Genomic DNA, 19770 nt, shown 5'->3' with positions numbered 1-19770 from the left:
TCTGTGGCAGAATTACAGCGCCACATGCTGGTCTGGCATGTATACTACATCGTTTTGTGTCGGTTTCGTGGTTTCATGTGAAGTGACATGTGGCCAAGTATGGTGACCCATACTAGGAATTGGTGCTCTGCATTTATCCCACCCAAAGTGCACACACACAGCAGTGAACACACACCCGGAGCAGTGGGCAGCCATTTTTTGCTGCGGTGCAGTTGGGGGTTCAGTGCTTTGCTCAAGGGCACCTCAGTCGTGGTATTGAAGGTGGGAGAGAGCGCTGTACATTCACTCCCCCCACCTACAATTCCTGCCGGACCTGAGACTCGAACCCGCACCCTTTGGGTTACGAGTCCGACTCTCTAACCATTAGGCCACGACTTCCCCAATAAGAAACATGTACATGTACTTTATTCTGTTCAAACATTTAAACCCCTGGCTCTTGATGCATCGTGTTTCCTTCTGGAGCATCAGTGAGCGTTTGAACATATTGTAATAGTTGCACATAAGTCCCTCAGTTGTCTTCAGTGTGAAAATAGGGATCTCAAAATCCTACAGTCATTGTTGTAAAGGGTTCAAATACACAAAAGATGCTGGAAAACCAAAGAATTAGTGGGACCTGAAGCATTTTTGTGAAGAACAGCGGGCAGTTTAACTGTTCAGGACAAACAAGGGACTCATGAACAAAAAAAACAACAACAACAAAAAACAGCTGTGGATCATCCAGGTAACAACACAGTATTATGAATCAAGCGTATGTAAACTTTTGAACGGGGTCATTTTTATCAATTCAGCTATTATTTTCTCTTGTGGACTATATGTAAACGCCTTTTATGTGAAATATCTCATTCAGGTCAGTACTAAATAAAAAAATAATTAACATTTTGCAGATACTGCAAAGTGTATGTAAAATGTTGTCCACAACTATGCATGTGTGTCTGACAAATTTTAAATAACTGAATGATCATTTTGCATGGTATGGCTCACACGCTGAAAGAATGTTTTGAAGTTGTGGATAGTATGTTAATACTAGTTATAGTCTTTTTTTTTAATCTACAAACAGTAAAATCGAATTGAAAAGACATTTGAAAAACTTGAAATCTGTTAGTTTTATTAAAAATCATTCATGGGACATAAAAGTGCCTGTAGTTGAAGAAACAGTATTTTTGACTCTAAGGCTGATGCTGAGTGTGTCCTGATGACCTGCAGCAGTGAAGAGGGAAGGGCACAGGTAGGTGTGTGTGAGAGATAGTTGATGAGAGGGACACAGGTAGCTTATGTGAGCGTGTTTGTGTGTGAAATGCAGGAGTTTGCAGATTTTGTGTGTGTGTGATGGGGTCAGTTGTGCTGAGTTAGAGGAGTGTAGTAACCTCTCAACATGCTGACAAACACTGATCGGGAGTGGAGGAATGAGCAGGGAATATTTAGCATTTATTCACATGAGAGTCTGTGTTCGTACTTGTGTTTTGCTGGCTTTTTTAAAGGTCTGACTGACGTTCTCTCTCTCTCACACACGCACACTCACCTTGTGTCTGTTCAGGTCATGAGTCAGGGAGAAGTAGAGTCAACCCTCTAAAGTAAGTTAAAAAGTGAACAGTTGAGACGCTTCAGAGAAAATCCAGGCTAGATATCAGCTGAGCCATGGTGCAGTGGTTCGTGCACATGTTCCTGACACTTTTGTTGAGTTGTGGTGCTGATGCAGGTTGCACAGGTTCAGGTCTGCTATGTGTCCTGATCTCAGTTCAGTGATCAAAAAGGATATTTTTTTCTTTTTTTTTAACCTGCTGGCCTAATCAGACTAATACTTAAGATTTGTTTTACCTGCCCTGGCAAATTTTCACTGCCACAATCACAAACAAAATTAAAAAAATAGGGTAAAACAGTGATATTGTGAAATTTTATTGCACTTTAAAATAACAGTTTTCTCTTTTAATATATTTCAAAATGTATTTTATTCTTGTGATGGCAAAGCTGAATTTTCAGCAGCCATTACTCCAGTCTTCAGCGTCACATGATCCTCTTTTTTTTTATTCCCACATTTATTATTATTATCAATACTGTGATACATTTTTTCAGAAGGCATTTGTTTGAAATATATATATTTTTTGTAACAGTGTAACAGTCTTTTCATGCATAAATTTAAAGCATCTTGTTGAATAAAAACATTTATTTCATTAAAAACATAAGCTTACTGTTTTCATTTTTATCAATGTTATATGTTATATTTAATTTCCTGTCACCAGCAAAGATTGTTTACAGAAATGTTGTCCACTGTATCATATACACTACCTGTCATATTGAAGTTTCAGAGAGCAACTTATTCTGTAGAAAGTGCGGGGAAATGAAAAACAGACAGTTAAACTGCTCAGTGGAAAATGAAAGATTGTTTACCGTATTTTTAAAGAAAATCTAGTTGAAACTCAGCATTAGTTATATGCATAAATCCTGGGCAAGATGTAACATTGTTTTTTTAACACACACTGTACTTTGTCAGCCCTTAATGTGTATGTCTGCTTTGCTTCAAACCCAACCCATCATCACTCCATTATAATTGAGTAAGCCCACCACACACACACAAATATCAGGCCTCTGTTTTATCCATTAGTCTAACTTATGGCTCCGTTTGGAAAGTTTTTAGGGCCAAATTTTACCCTCTGAAGCTGTGAGATGATTGAAATGTGTGTTTGTGTGGAATCGCTTCTGAAGGCTTTTCCAGCAGATTTCACATTTCATTACTGTTTATTTTGACCCTCTTTCAGCAGACCTGCCAATGTGAGTAAAATGTTTGTGTGTGTGTGTTTCAGGTGTGAGAGCTGTGTGGAGATGCTGTTTGTCCGTGGTTCAGGTAACTGTGTGCAGTGCAACACTCCTCTCAGAAAGAGTAATTTCCGCGTGCAGCTCTTTGAAGATCCAGCCATCGATAAAGAGGTGGAGATCCGCAAGAAGGTTCTTAAAATGTATGTGGCAGAAAAAAGTGTATATGTGACCCTGGACCACAAAACCAGTCATACGGTTATCTGAAAGCTGAATAAATAAGCTTTCCATAGATGTATGGTTTGTTAGGATAGGACAATATTTGGCCGAGATACAACTTTTTGAAAATCTGGAATCTGAGGGTGCAAAACCATCAAAATATTGAGAAAATCGCCTTTAAAGTTGTCCAAATGAAGTTCTTCGCAATGCATATTGCTATTGCTACAAATATACCCCAGCGACTTAAGACTGGTTTTGTGGTCCAGGGTCACATATGTGCATCCAGAATTGTCTTAATGGCTAATTATGTCATTTTAATGATGTATCTCTTTTCTTTCTTTCTTTTTCTTCTCATCTTTCAGCTATAATAAGAGGGAATTCGATTTTTCCACTCTAAAAGAATATAATGACTACCTGGAGCAGGTGGAGGACATTGGTGAGATGCATATATCAATTATTTATTTATTCATATTCACATTTGTTTTTAGATAATCTTTTTTGTGTTTCAAATGTATTTTTGTGTGTCTCCAGTGTTTAACCAGACAAATAACATAGATGTTGAAAGGATCAAGCAGATGATGGAACAGTACCAACGAGATAACAAAGACATTATACAGAGAAACAAAGCCAAACTGGTGGGTATATGACATGTGCATAGTTTTGATTTAGCAGATGGATAATTTCACAAGTGAGAAGTTAATTTAAGCAGAAATAGATCTTGGCAGCAATCAGAATAACATCTTATTGAAGCCACAGCCTAGCAATTTGTGTGTGTGCTCCAGACTCAGTTGAGCTTTATTTTATTTTATTTTCCATTTTTTAAACTCTATTTTAATAAATTTTCTTCCTTAATTTGATATTGTCTCTCTGTTAGACACGTGAGCAGGAGGAGTTGGAGGAGCTGTTGTTGCAGGAGCAGTAGGATTCAGAGTAGAGGAGACTGGAGACCCTTCAGGAGGAACAGAGACATCTACAGGCTAAGAGGATAAACAAACAGGCCCTGCTGGATGAACTGGTACACACACACTTTAAATGTTGATTTGTTCCATGGGTTGATACCTCATGTCCTTTCTACATTAGCATGTTCATCTGACTTTAGACTTCGTCCTTTGTGTCCAAAGTTGTCAATTGGTAGTCCGTAAAAGTAATGTAGGTCTATAGACTATCATGTAAAACAAGTAGAAAATTCTCAAACATATTTTATATACTTCACACACAATATATAAAACTTTATCCTTGTCTGGTTGGAGTTGTGGCCTAGTGGTTAGTGCTCTGGCACATTGAGTTGTGGTGCTTATGCAAGCGATGCAAGTTTGAGTCCAACTTGTGTTTTATCCTGATCTTCCTCTCCTATCCATCACTGTCCTCTCTTCACTGACGATTAAAGAGTCAAAAGAATGTTTAAAATAAAAGCATATCCTGAATGTTTTGTTTGTGTTTGCAGGAAATTTCCAAGTTACCTGCGGCTGTGCTGTTGGCCCAACATAAAGATCGAGCCTCTCAACTGGAGACCCAGATAGAAAAACAGAAGCAAAATGTCAAGCCAGCAAACATCTTCTCTACTGGAATAATGATGGTGAGGGAACAACACACATACACACATGCATAACTAGTAGGGCTGACATCTTATTAATTAATGATTAATCAAATTAATTCCAGGATTTGCTGAGAAATGCCACCAAATGAAGGCTTCTGATTAGACATAATTAAATCCATTCATTTTGTATTTTTTAATGATTGATTTTCCCACATTTATTTTAATTATATATATTTATATATATGTGTGTGTGTGTGTGTGTGTGTGTTTGTGTGTGTGTGTATATAAATGTAATATAAATAAATGTAATGTAATTATAAATATAATTACATGTAAGTTTGTTTATTTTTCTACAAATAATTCTGATAAATGTACATATTAAATACAAATGAGATCAGTAAATTACTTTCTAAACCATAGACATCATAAATGTTTTTTTTCATATGTTTATAAACATCTTATGTTTCCAGTGTTATATTTAGTGCAACACGGACACACCAGCATGTTTGTATTAGCCAGTGTTTGAGTATGACGTGGGAGTGTGTGTGTGTGTTTACATCATTTTGTTGTGCATCTGTGTTGTAAAGCAGGTAAGACAGGTTTTTTCTTTAAAAAAAGAAAATCCCGTTAGCGGTCACTGCAAAGGACACAGACCTGAACCAACACATCATGAATGTGTATGCAAACGGGGAGGGGGAGCAATACATCTCAAAAACTGCCGTTTGAGAGTAAAAACAGAAACACTGTGCACAATTGTCTGAGTTTGTGTGTGTGTGTGTGTATCTAAGTGCATAAGTTTCCACAAATGTGTCTTGTGGTTGGCATGAAGAGATGAGTGGTGTGTACGTTGGCATGGATCTTGGCACAGGGAGGATAGTACCGGTGTTTGTCAGCTTTAGATGGCTTTACACTACTAGGCAAGAGGCATGTGTGTATGGTTATATTTAACACACAGATGTTTCTGAGCTGTGCAGTTAAGCAATGTGTGTGTTCGTCTGACTTTTTGCAGGCAGAATCATACTTGGCATACATGTGGAGAGAGTCAGTAGAGGCTTGGAGATCAAAATAGTGTGTGTTACAGGGCATGGAGAGGGCATTGGCTCTCACACTTGTTACTTGAGCTCAGTTAATGCCAGCTGGAGGGTCCACAAAGCTCATTTTATCCCCACTGAACTTGTACGTGTGTTCACTAGTGTTACACGATAAATTTAGGACACTTTCTCAGTGTGAATTCAGTGACTGATGATTATTTTGCTGTGAATAGGGCAAGATATTTAAGATAATGTGTTGATGAGTATATTTTGTTGTATTTGTAGTAATATCTGTGTGTTTTTGTGACATTTTTCTCTTGTGCCACATGCAGAGCAGTGTGAGTGTGTGATCATTTTAAAATGTGCTGATCTGAGATGAGTGTGTGTGTGTGTGTGTGTGAAGGTCAGTAGAGGTGCTGATAGACAGTTTCTATTTGTTGACCTTGGAGCGTCCTGAAGACTTGCATAGTCAGAGTCCCGACGCGCTCTCCCGCCTGATCCCATGTGAAACAGAAACCTTTTGCCATTCTCTTACATTCCTCTCGACTTAACGAAAAAGAAATTTGCCCAGAACACACGTTTAATTGGGTTTTGTCAAATGTACTTTTGTAAAAACGTTATGGACAATCCTTGTTTGAGGATGTTTTAGCAATAGTTATCAACAAAAATGATTTTATGTAGTAGTTGTGTAGAGTTTAGCTTTAAAGCAATGTTTCTCAATCAGGGATCCCTAGAAAACTTCCAATGGGGTCATAGGATGACATAAAATGTATTTAAATAAAAAAATAATTATTAATATGTGACAATCTAACTGTAATCTAAATAAAAAAAGATAAAATCAAGATATATTATTATTAAATTTTTTGATTATTAAATATTTAAAGTAGTTAAAAGGAAACCAATATCTTGGACATTGAGAGCCAAAATTGATAAAATTCTAAATACATGAAAAAAAAAAAAGTTTAAAAATGGTTGAAAATTAAATAAAAATTGCAATACATATCAAATCAGCAGCTAAATATAAATGTCAACGAATCAAGATGTCTATGACAATTGCCAGCCCTATTGCTTTCCTTTTGTCAAATGCATTCAATGTAAATGGAAATTATCAGAATTAAGAACTCTTTCAAAAATTTTTCTAAAAGCCAAAGTGAAACTGATTGACTGACTTTACATCAGGGTTCCTCAATTAGTTTTCACCGAGGGCCGAATTCTGCCAACTGCAAAAAAAAAAAAAATGCGCTGTTACTTTAATTCAGCGGTTGCAGCGCAGCAATAGACTCGGTGCGGAAATTATCTCTGCACTGCTGCAGACGCACCGCTTCTAGAGCGCACTGCCGGACAGCAACCGTGTGCAGTGAACGCTTTATTAATCTGTTAACATGAGCGCGGAAAAATACGCACCGCATTCGCACTGCAAACGGAGTAATGTGAACCTGGCATTATGTGTGTGCGCTGCAGAGTGTGCATGAGCGCAGTCTCCACGAGAGCTCGCGAGCGCTGAATGGTTAAACACTGGCAAGAATTAAAAAGTAGTGCAATTTATAAACTTTAGGGACGATGTGACACTGCCTCGATTGTGCAAGTGACAATTCCTGTGTCAGCTGTGCAGGGTGCAGCTCGCTTATAGACAGACGCATGTGTGGTGATTTGAAGACATTTTGCGTATTTTGAGAGAGCGCGCGCGCGGTGATTCACTTATGCTGTTTGTGAAATTACGTCTCACACAAGGTAATCAAATGACTTTATAAGTTATTTAATTAAAAAATATCAAGGAGTACCTCACCTTCAGCTTTATAATTATTTCACCCGTGCCCGGAAAGAGACTTAGACGGTGCCGCTGCATGTCGTGCCAAACCTACAACCTTCTCACGGCAGGCGCGTCATCAGCTTGTGATCGGTTTTTTAAGATCTGCCTTTTTAGAGACCGCCGATCAATCATCCCAAAGCGATTATCGGCCGATAGTGATCGGTAGCTGATCAATCGGAGCACCCCTATTTGTATAGGCTATATTTTACCTCAGATCTGGAAAATAAATTAAAGCAAACTTGTACGTTAAAACTGTGAACTCACTGCGAACAAACAGTTGTTATTCCATAACAAAGATATAGTCACTCACTCAAAACTGTTCAGTCCATTCACATTTTAATCTTTCTACACACTCGCCATGTTTTTGCTGTCACATCGTATCTACACTGGACGCGACAAAGCATTGCAAATCATTTGAACATTGTGTCAGTAGCCTACGTTATAAATAGAACGAGTCAGCAGTTTACTGTCTGGGATTTGTCACGTCGCGCCGCATCCAAGACAGCATCACTGATTATAACGAGTTCTATTGTATTTTATTGCATCGTGCCGCGTTTTTGGTACTTGACACCTTTTTATTGGTCATTTTGTGTTTCAAGAATAAGGTCCAAGGTTGAGAATTATGCTTTTAGTTACTTAAATATAAAATGTTTTTCTCTATTAAACAACATTACAATAGTGAAAGACGACTTCCCTTACTGATCACGTCTCTTGCGCGGCGGGATGTTGGACTCATGAAAAATAATCACGTAAAATAAACACCCCTATTATTCACCAAAACGGATTTACTGAAGTGAAAACACAGACGGAATTGGCGTTAGCGCGAGCGCCGCTTGCTGTGAGGCGGGAGCGACGAGCCGGCAGTGGATTGTGCAGCTTTCCTCAAACAGTTATGTTCACGATTTCTGATTTACTTAACGTATACTGCGTGAGGGGGGCTGTGATTGGATGATGACAGGTATCGGTGATCATTCTCAAGTGATCAGCACTGCTGCTGTTGTATCAGTCAGTGGTTATATAAGCGTAGCAGTCAATAAATGGGACAAGGGAAGTCACGTACGGGACAAATCAATTAGGCCAAAAATACGGGACGTCCCGGCTAATACAGGACGGTTGGCAACCCTACCCTACCATACTCTGATGCCGTGTCCCGGTGGGACAAGACAAAACCAATAAAACCCATTACAATCAGTGGCAAATTCTTTAAATATGAAAACGTACTTACAGACTGTGAGTCAGCATTATTAGTCAGAAAACCAGCATTGTAGGCTACTCTCCCAGGAAACAGTCCTCGTCCTACGTAAAATGCATTGCACACACACAAATAGGGTTAAACTTTTCTGGAACAGAGTTGTAAATACAATTTAACCACCGATTATTAGTCGTGTCCTTTTTGGAAGGCCAAACAAAGTAGTTTCGCTTTCACAACGAAACAGCATCTCCACGACATGGAGGCGGCGGCAACAATACTACAGCAAGAATCAAAGTTACGCCTTCTTTCTTTGCGTGAATTTTGGGCGGTGTTATGCAAATCTTCCCACATTGTGAAGTAGACATGTGGGGGCGTGTTTGAACGAGGCGCTTTAGGAGGGCGTGGACCAGTCTTAACTTTTATAAAGAATGTTTCTTTGGGTTTGAGACTTTAGTCTTTGCAACTTTAGGGATCTTATCTATTCAAGAACAGCTTGTAACACTCCAAAGAGAAAGGAAAACTTGAAATCGCATCAGATATGACCCCTTTAAAGATGTTTAGAGATTTGACTGAGGAACTTTTAGTTTGTACTTAAGATATTCTTGGGCACACCTGTATAGTTATATATAGAGTTATATCTGATTTTATGTTACTCACTTGAAATGTTACATCAGAAAGTTATTTTACATTTCAATCTTATGGCTCTTAATGTCTAAATGGGTGGTTCTTCGTAGAATAAGCTTTAAAGTCTATGGTCAACTTGGTCTGCTCTGGTGACCGACAGTGTGTACTACACTGGTACAAGGAGAATAGCTAATCATAATAGTCATTTACATAAACTCTTAAAGGTACAGTAGCAAAAACAGCCTAGTTTTATGCTATTAAATTATGGTCAGTGAAACTAAATTATGACCCTTTTTGGTGCAAGAAACTTTTTTTGATTTACATAACAGTTTTGGAAACACAGCCTTCTTTTGGTCTTCTTCCAAAAAGCAACTTTAAGATGGAATAGTTTATAACAGAATTTCCCAAATCCAGTCCCACATTCTGGTTGATACTTGTAGCTGAATGCTGGCAAGAAGCAATACCAACACACCTCAGAAATAATAACTGGCATTTGTTGGTTTGGTGAGGAAAATGATCACACCCACAGAATGAACAAACAAATTAATCACTACATCGTAGAGCCTTTCCTGTGCCAGTCAAAATGTTCTGTTCCTCCCAAGACAGAAGTCTAAAATGCAGAACCAGGGGTGATGGTTTATTTAAAAAATGTAAAATTCAAGTCCACCTCGTAAAAACATGTTTACTATGTGTTAATGTCAAACATATGGACTGATTCACTGCCCATGCAGGGGTGAGGTTAAAGAGCTGGACGGCACTGAATGTCGAAACGCAGCAGATATATGATTGATTTGAACACAAGGCCCTGTTAAACTGTGTGTAACTGCTTGGAGTGAAACTCTGAATGCGCAGACAACCGGACGGTTGTTTCAGCTCAGGGATTTCCTTCTCTCTCTACCCCCGCACAGTAATGAAGATGGATCGAGCTGGCAGCTCTGTTTTAAGGGCGCTGGGGAGTGAATATGTATCTATAGTCACTCAGCATGCTCAGAATCAGCAGCATTTCTCTACACACACACACACACACACACACACACACACACACACACACATACATACAACACCTCAAATAAATGTTGAGCGCAGATGTTCATTTTTGAGTTGGTAAAGATGCGGTAGTGGTTTACAATGGAGTGTGTGTGCACTGGAGTTCTGAAGAGTTTTCCACTGGTATTAGGCTGTTGACACGGTAATCTATGATGGGATGGCTTCTATGTTTTGACATGGAAATCTCTAGACAAATTGTGTTTGGGACCGATCAGACTGGGCGGACAAGATAATTTGTGTTTGTTATTTTGAATTCATTATTAACCACAAACATTTGGAGTGTATGTAGAAAGTTTAAGTGTTCAATTTGTAGAATTGGAGTGCTGCATCTGCTTTTGTGAACTTGCAAGTGTGTGTGTGTTGTTTGCTGGTGTCATTGTGAGGAAAAATTGTTTTCAGTGAATAAATAAAATGGCTAGCTGGCCAGTAACTTTATTGAAGAAATGCATTGCAACAGTACAAGTTTTGAATTGAATAGCAAGAAAGATATAGGTCTCAAGCCACTTTTTTTTTCTAAATTATTTTAAAATATATACTGTTGTCCAAAGGTTTGGGGTCAGTAAGATTTTTAAAGTATTTTTTAAAAGAATTCTCTTATGCATTTATTAGATTAAAATACAGTAAAATGCAGATTATTAAAATGTAAAATAACTGTTTTTAATATGCTGATTTGATGCTCAAGAAACATTTCATATTATTACTAAATGTTGGAAACAGTTGTTCTGTGTAATATTTTTGTGGAAACCATGATACATTTTTTCAGGATGCTTTGCTGCATAGGAAGTTCGATAGAACAGATTTTTTTTTAAATATAATTTTTTTTTGTAATATTATGAATGTCTTTACTGTCACTTTTTATCAATTTAATGTGTCATTGCTGAATAAAAATATGAATTTCCTTTTAAAAAAATATCTTACTGACCTCAAACTTTTGAATGATTGTGTATATATTCATAATAATTATAAATTATGCTTAATATAATTTTGCCAAATTAACCAACCATTTTCTAGTGTCTAGGTCCTTGACTGCGCATTTAGGGTGCTCACACTCAGGAATGTTTAACTGCACAGCCTTAAAAAACAGATCATAAAACTTCACTCACTAGTGCTCTTTTTCACGCTCTGGTTCCTTGTATTGCTGTTGTTTTCTCTCTTTTTCTCTCCCTGTTTTGTGTGGCATTATTTTACAATGTTTTACATTATTTTGCTGTTTAAATGCATGCAGTACTTTCAAACCAAAGTAACAAGAAGCTCTCCCATGGAAATTCCCTCTCTCCACATAAACACACACGCACTCTCACACACACTCTCTCCATGCTGTGGTTTCTGTCTGTCTCCAGCAAGTTCAGTCTCCCTTGTGTGTGTTGCCTTTGTGTGTGTGTGTTTTAGCAGTGAGTGATGTTGTCATACATCTATAGATCCCCTGCTTGGATCTGGATCCATAGAGGGAAGTTTGTTGGCACTCATGCATTTGTGTGTGTGTGTGTGTGTGTGTGTGTGACTTCATCTCAGACAGAATGTCTGTTAGTGTTGTTTAAATGAGGTCATCTGCATCAACGGTTCCATTTTAAACTCAATGAGTGTGTGTTAAATAATATCACCTCAAAAGGTGTTAAATAAAATAAAGTGTAAAATTAAAATATTACTTAAAGAAAATTAAATGAAAATAATATTTTCAATGTAACATTTTTAGGTGCTCTAAGCATTTTTTAAATATTATGTTTAAATGTACCTACTTTCTAAATGGTTGTCCTCAGAAATCACACTGGTTTCTGTGACAGCCATAGACTCTGTAAAACAAGTGTCTCTGCCTGTCAATCATTGTCCGTGTTTATGGGCAGGGTTTGAAGCAATTGGGCAGTCTATCTATCTAAATCTTATCTAAATTTTTGTTTAGTAGTGACCATGACAAAAAAATGTGCATTTGTATTGCCAAAAAGTTCTCTCTGTCTCTTTCCTTCAGGGTCAGACTGTGTCTTTGGCTTCTGTGTCTCGTGTGGAGGAGGTGTTGTACGTCTATCAGCCTCTGTGCATTGACACGTACGGGCTGCCCGTTCCAGAACTGGATCAGTTGGGCCGATTAGGGTAACAATCTCTTGCATTTTGCTAATGTGAATTATATTATATTATGTAACACTTTACAATAAGGTTTCATTGGTTGACATTAGTTAACTACATTAGTGTTGGTTCCAAGTCTACCTTGTTGAGTCCAAGTTCAGTACTAGTTTTTAACTAATTGAGTTTGAGCGGGAGACGTTTATTAATGTATCTCATATTAATTTTAATATTAATTAAAAAAAAAATTATTTTACACATGACTTGGATTCGTCTGAAAAATTTCTGCATCCAAAATGTCAGAGTCCACCCAAGTCCAAGTTTATTAACAGTTGCGCTCAAAGTCCGAGTCCAAGTCCTGAGTCCAAATACCCCAACTCTATTAGTTAACATGGACTAACAAGAAAAAATTTATTTTGTCTCACTTTAGTTTGGGGACCAACTCTCACTATTAACTAACTATTAACTATGACTTTAGCCTCAATAAACTTCTAATTTGCTGTTGTATGGTAGTTGTTAAGTTTAGGTATGGGGTAGGATTAAGGGATCTAAAATATGGTCATGCAAAATAAGGCAGCAATATGTGCTTTATAAGTACTAATAAACAGCCAGTATGCTAGTAATATGCATGCTAATAAGCAACAAGTTACCTTTATTTTTTATTAACCCACAAATAAAAACTGTAAAAATACATAGCTTATTGTTTGTTCATCTTAACTAACGCATTACTGTATTACCTATTATATTATATTATATTAGAACAAACTCTGAAAAATCTGTGGCCAGAGTTCGATTTCATCCAAGGCATTTGTTTTTATGACCTCAAAAGTCTCTGCTGGTAACTGTCTTGTAGTGGAATAACTTTCACCACTTCCAGCGCTTGCATAATGTCCTGAAAAGAAAAACAAGCCCCAGCCCTTTTGCCTTTATTTTAAAGATACACTCAATATTTTCTCATTTACGAACAAATAAATGAATAGCACTTTTGAAAAGTATGCTTAAAGTCACATATCAACAGTAATATTGGTAGTTCAACAAAAATATATTTTTATTGTACATGGAGCAGGTTGCACATGGAGCACATGACCTATTATATTATATTATATTATATTATATTATATTATATTATATTATATTATATTATATTATCAGTATGCCAGTTAATTGATGGGCATCAAGGAACAGACTACATTTAATTAAATCAAATTATTATTATTGTTATATTATTATTATACATACATAGGGATATTGTTTACTTTCTGTACCTTCTCGTTTCCCTTTCTGCCAGTGAGAGTGTGTGTTTGACAGAGATAAATTACCTCTTATTCAAACAAATAAACCACATCTCCCATGGTGCACTGCTCCCAGGGTAAACAGGAAGTCTGCAGACATTTTTGCTATGCTTGCAGTTTTCACGCTTCACTTAAGTTTGACTTTCTCTGTAAGACACACTCTCACTCTTCTCAAACACACACAGTTTTTGAAGCTGTATTAGTATATATAAGGGCCTGTCGTTAATGCAATGATCTTTATTCTGCCAATGCTGTTTATTATATCTTACCTCTATAATAATTTCAGAATGTCTGCTCCCATGAGACAACTCGCTTCATGTCAAATACAACAGCTTTTATTAGGCTACTGATGACTATAGTATTAAAGGAATAGTTTACCCAAAAATGAAACATTTGTTGACAGAATGTTCACCTTTAAAATTAAGCTTAACCCTAAGTTATACACTTGCAGTTGAAGTCAATGGAGCAAAAATGCAAGTATTGGCTCATAGACTTCCACTGTAAGTGTGTTTCTGTCACAGATGCTGTTGACAGAGCTTAACTTGTATTGAACCCGCACACACACAGATAGATAGATAGATACACACTGGAATCTTCAGCAGAGGATGTTGTGATGTGGTTTGGGCTGAAAAGCAGAGGACAGGAGAAGAAAAAGAGTGAGGGTTATGAAAAGAGAAGATAGGGTGGATCACTCTCTCTTTGTTTCTTTTTTTCTGTCGTTCTGAAATCTTTTTTTCTTTCCAGCTTCAGTCTTTTGAAGTCGAGAGCGGACGAGTCTCTGAGTGTTTGTGTGTGTATGTGTGTGAAGTTGACAGAGAGACAGATTGTTTTTTTGCTATTTGTCTTAGTGTGTTTTGACAGTGAGTTAGTGGAGATTTATGTTGGACTGGTTTGTGTTTTTGGAGGGTCATGTATGTATTCACTTCCACCTCACCCCCGAGGCGAACCCCGTCCTCTGTGTCCGTCCCTGTTCTGTACCTGTATAAATACAGATTGGGTGGGGCATTTTATTAAAGACAGCTGTGTGTGTGTGTCTTGAAAGGAGGTGATTGGGTTGAAGTTTTCTTTCCTCCACACACAATGTTTTCAAGTGCAGTCAGCTGCATCTCTGTGTAATGTGTGTGTGTGTTGTATGAATAGCGTTTTTTTTTTGAGGAGATAACTATGCCTTAATATGTTCTTCTACTCTTACAATGTTGCATATAAATATATTTCAAAATGTGCCTATACAAGTCTCCCTTGCTGGATCAGTAATCTTCCCATCAAACCCTCTTAGGACACACACACACACACACACACACACACACACACATTCAGTCAGTCTCGAGTGATGTCTCTGGTGAGTTTGGAGACGTGTCTGCAGAGATTTGGATAAGGTAATTAGTTTAAGAGGCATTTGGTATTGGACAGGACACGACTTGTATGCGAGTCTGTGTTTATATTAGGTTTTGTTAAAGTTTTGAAATAATCCAAGTTACATTGAATTCCATTCAAAAGTTTGGGTTCATTAAGCTTTTTTATGTTTTTAAAAGAAGTCTCTAATGAGTTTATTAGATCAAAAAAGTAAAAATAGTTTAAAATAACTGTTTAAAATAACAATTTTAATATATTTAAAAATGTAATTTATTTCTGTGTTAGCAAAGCTGTATTTTCAGCAGCCATTACTCCAGTCTTCAGTGTCACATGATCCTTCAGAAATCATTCAATAAGCTGATTTGGTGGTCAAGAAACATTTATTATTTTCAATAAAAAACAAAAAAAATGCTGTTTAATAATTTTGTGGAAACCATGATACCTTTTTGTTTTTTAAAGATTATTTGATAAATAGAAAGTTCAAAAGAACATTTACTTCAAATAGAAATCTTTTGTAACATTATAAGTGTCTCTATTTTCATTTTTGAAAAAAAACCTTACTGATCCCTAACTTTTGAACGGTAGTGTAAAATTCCAAATAGTTTGACAACTTGCAGTGGTTTATTATTTTTTTTTACTTCTGTTCCTTATTATGTATTTTGTGTTGTGCACAGTGAGTCCTAAAGTCTGAAACTACTAGTGAACATGCTTCTATTTTGCATCTTTTTTTTTTTTTTTTAATGTTAAATGGAAAGTTTTCACGAGTTTCTTAGTATAATTTTCTTCAGGTCAGAGCGATTGGCAAGGACTTGTCTTTCGCCGTGCCAATGTTTAGACTACTTTGTCTATAGAAACACACTTTGCTATACAGGAAGTCATCTTGTGCTAGATAGGAAGTAATCCATCAGCAGGTCAGAAGAGGGAGCATGTGTGAACAGGGTCAGTAGCTTTATTGTGTTTTTCTACATAAATCTGGTTGATTGTTGTTTATTTAGGTAATAAAGAACAAGAGGTACTGTGAATATAGCCATGTTTAAGGCAATCATTTAAAACCTAGTAAAACAATTACTACTTAATAAAAATATTAAGCACACATATTTTCATTAGACATTTCATTAGGATAATTCATTAAGTGACTTCCATCCATCCCTCCACCTCTCCCTGTCTATAAGTTTTTTTTTTTTGTTTTTTTTTTGGAAGCTGCATTTTGAGAGTTGAGATTTGAAATTGGCATATGCAAACAAGCCTAAAACAAAGATTCTGGCCTTGGCTTCAAGAGTAAATTTGGCTTGCAAATGGCCCCTATTTCTGTGTGTAAGAGGTAGCAAGAGAGAGCTGAACTTTTAAAACATACCCCTAGGGTGCATTATGGGAATTCAATGAACAAACTAAACTTGCTCACCTTCTCTCTCTCTCTCAGTCCACAGATTTGAGTGAATTTTGCATTTCACAATGGTGTGGCTTACCCTTTGAGCAAGGAATCTTCACCCATGATCTCCCAGATGTGTATGGGTGTGTGTATTCGTTCGCCTCATTCAGACTTAGTTGTTGCCTTCTCACTTTACAACATAAACCATGATACATGTCTTCATGCATTACTGACACACACTGCTTCTGTAAACAGCAATATACCTTCGGACCAGTAGGTTTTAATGACCCAGGTCTTCTGTTGACTCCTGCGTAGATGAGTTTGCTCTCTGAACTCTGATGAGGATATTTGCGTCATGGATGAGTTTCAGTTTGATATATGTGTGTCTGACATAGCAGTGCGGGCAACCAGATCTGTTTGAGGAATGTGTGTGTGACACTGACCCTGTTAAAATGACAGATTGTCCAGCAGCTGCTTGAGAGTTTCCTCTGCTCTTTCTGAGGGGAACATTTCTGTGCTGAATCCTGTGCTCGGAAAGTCTCTCTCAAACTCTCTCTAACACACACGCACACTTCTATTAGGTATTAAAGGCTGGCATGAAATGCAGATCCCTCTGACGGAGAACACGCACACCATCATCACCACAGTGTGTCAACACTGATACAGCTGTGTTTTAACTAAAACACTACTCACTTCATGTCAGAATTTCAACCTCATCCATTCGACAACATGAGCGATGTCAGCAACATGTCCATCTTGTGAAGGATACATCAAGATAGCTGGAGCCAGAGTCAGACAGCCAGTAATATTTTTTGCCACGGGTAATAAGTAATTTTTTTTGACATCCCGTGGTAACTATGATTTACACAAGCTTCAGTCTGGATCCAGAACACCTGAGAAGAGATGATGCCAACCCCTCAGAGGACCTCAGATGATGCCAACCATGAAACAACATACAGAACTACCAAATTTTGCTATAAGTTTGATTGCATCATATAATAATTGCTGTTAATAGTGTTCATCATCTGTTTGATGAACTCTGTACATTTCTGCCATATGTACATTAACTGACAGTCACCACTGATAAGCTACTACTAAATATTGTAGAAACTTAATTTGCTGTAAAAGTTGCAACGATTTGTATCGTGAAAAGCGCTATACAAATAAACTTGAATTGAATTGAATTAATATCCTAAACATTTTAGTCATAGTCCAAACCCTCACATTAGTCACTTTTCAAACTTCCTTCCAGTTTTCTTTTAAATCTTTTCTTCCTTTAGGACTTCTCTTATTCGTTCTTCAGTTTGAGAGTTTCATTCATATAAAAATATATATAATTATTAATTTATTTTAACGTTTTTAACTTTTTTATAATTACCAAAAATGTAATATTTTAGTTTGTGAGTCCCATTTGTTGTTACAAAAGATTTCTACTTATTCTACTTATTAATCAGCACAACGTTGATAAAAAGAAGAAATGTTTCATATTTTGTGAAAGCACAAAATCAGCATATTAGAATGATTTCTGAAGGATCATGTGACACTGAGGACTGGAGTAATGATTGCTGAAAATTAAACTGTGCCATCACATGAATAAATTATATTTCAAAATATATATAACAGAAAGTTCTTTTAAAATGTATTTATAATTATTATAATATTTGACAATATATACTGTATTTTTGGTCAAATAAAATTGGTGAGCATAAGAAACTTCTTTCAAAAATCTTATTGACCCCAAACTCATTTTCACATAACCACAAAAAAAATATTTGGTTCCAAACAAAAACATTTTCAAGCCTTACAATTTATGGAAAATAATTGACAATATACAATTTGATAAAATGGCTCTTATAATTTGCAATTAGTTTGACCACATTTGACCATTTATGAAGGTCATGCACTTTTATTTACTGCTAACAAATCCATTTTTAGTTTTAAAGACTATTTTGTTCCACTTTCTTTTTTTCGTTCTGAATCTGGATTAAAAAGTGATAACAGTGATTCATTGGGGATTTATAAATGTGGTTTGTGGATTAATGATGGAGAACTGAAGCAGCATTCTGTGTGCATTAGCTCATGGTCCAGTGCTTCAGTAATCTCTGTTTGTTTAGAAAGTGTGTGAAGCTGAGAGGAGCTTAAGTGTTTCTGATGATACCTGACCCCCTCTATCGCTCTCCACCCCTTCCCTCTCTCTCTTTCCATCTTTCTCCTCCTCTCACTGTAGTATCAGTTTACATGTAATTTTCAGTTCTCTCATAATGAATGGCCGCTGTGGACTCCAGCTGCTGGAGAGTTTTGGGGGTGCTGGGCTGGTGTGAGATCTCAAGAGTTCCTCCCACAAGCATTAGGTTTCTGACGCTTGTCCTGATGGTTTGTGGGTAACTGGCAGCTGTCAATTTGGAGAAGAATGTAGGGATTAAGAAGTGACATTTTTTATGCATTGCTACATATTAATATTGATATTTTAGTTATCTACAGCAATTACGTTCTTATATATTTAAATGTGATGTAGTTTTGTTTTTATAATATTCACTACCAAGTTTGAGATCTGTAAGATTTTATTTTTAGTAAATGAATACTTTTAATCAGCAAGAATGCATTAAATTGATTTAAAGTGACAGTAAAGACATTTATAATGTTACAAAAGATTTCTATTGCAGATAAATGTTGGACAAAAAGTGTATCGCGGCTTGTACAAAAATATTTGGTTCATAAAATATACGGTTTGCAGTACAAAACTAAGGAATAAATGACCATTTAAAATACATTAAAATATAAAACAGTTAATTTACATTATTAAATTATTGTACAATTTATTTTACTTTATTTTTGAGCATAAGATATTTTTCAAAAACATAAAAGTCTTACCCATCCCAAACTTTTGAACAATAATAATGTTATATAACATTATTTTTTTCAAAAATATAATTATAGGAACAGCTGACATTTTTGTTTGATACATTTTCAAATTAAATACATTTTTTGTTGTGGTTGGGAAATCCATGGGCTCATGCATGTAAAACAACAGAGCTGCTCCCTCTAGAGGATAAACCAGATTATACTCCAAGCCAAAATTGTGTTTGGAAACCTGTTAAGCTATTCACTATTATAACTAATCATCTTCTCTTATGTCCAGGTATTTGAATCATGTGCGCACAGCGTCTCCGCAGGATCAGGCTGGTGGTTATACATCAGGACTGGCATGCCATCGTGCCATCCAGGATGCTTTCAGTGGCCTCTTCCCCTCATGATATTATGAAACTACAGCCACTTCCACTCCATCTGTTCATCATGCTTCCTAAAGACTCACTAACAAGTAAAGGGAGAGGCTGTGAGTGTTCGGACACATGGGAAAGATTCCTGTGAAGGACTCCTTGTGAATATGACCCATTCAGAGGGCCAGCTTCAGAATACCCTGGAGTTTATGTTGAAGAGTGACATAAACAAGCTTTAATAGGTGTACAGATACTTTTTTTGTTGATCAGTTTTG

At 36.6% G+C, this 19770-nt stretch overlaps 1 protein-coding gene across 1 annotated transcript in view; it reads left to right on the top strand.

The window, feature by feature from the left end:
* The window catches only part of LOC107675563 (CDK-activating kinase assembly factor MAT1-like), a 23048-nt gene extending 3497 nt beyond the window's left edge, over nucleotides 1–19551 (top strand). Inside the window, 7 exon segments of the mRNA XM_016469970.1 lie at nucleotides 2799–2951; nucleotides 3330–3403; nucleotides 3499–3602; nucleotides 3842–3982; nucleotides 4412–4543; nucleotides 12172–12293; nucleotides 19417–19551. Of these exon segments, the coding sequence (XP_016325456.1) occupies nucleotides 2799–2951; nucleotides 3330–3403; nucleotides 3499–3602; nucleotides 3842–3982; nucleotides 4412–4543; nucleotides 12172–12293; nucleotides 19417–19531 (841 nt within the window). The 3' untranslated portion in view covers nucleotides 19532–19551.
* Nucleotides 19552–19770: the final 219 nt, after the last annotated feature.

This window comes from Sinocyclocheilus anshuiensis, unplaced genomic scaffold, assembly GCF_001515605.1.
Source record: "Sinocyclocheilus anshuiensis isolate Anshui unplaced genomic scaffold, SAMN03320099.WGS_v1.1 scaffold1097, whole genome shotgun sequence".
NCBI classification, from domain to species: Eukaryota; Metazoa; Chordata; class Actinopteri; order Cypriniformes; family Cyprinidae; genus Sinocyclocheilus; species Sinocyclocheilus anshuiensis.
The sequence above is the reverse complement of the archived record's forward strand: the minus strand, read 5'-3'. Positions and strand labels throughout refer to the sequence as shown.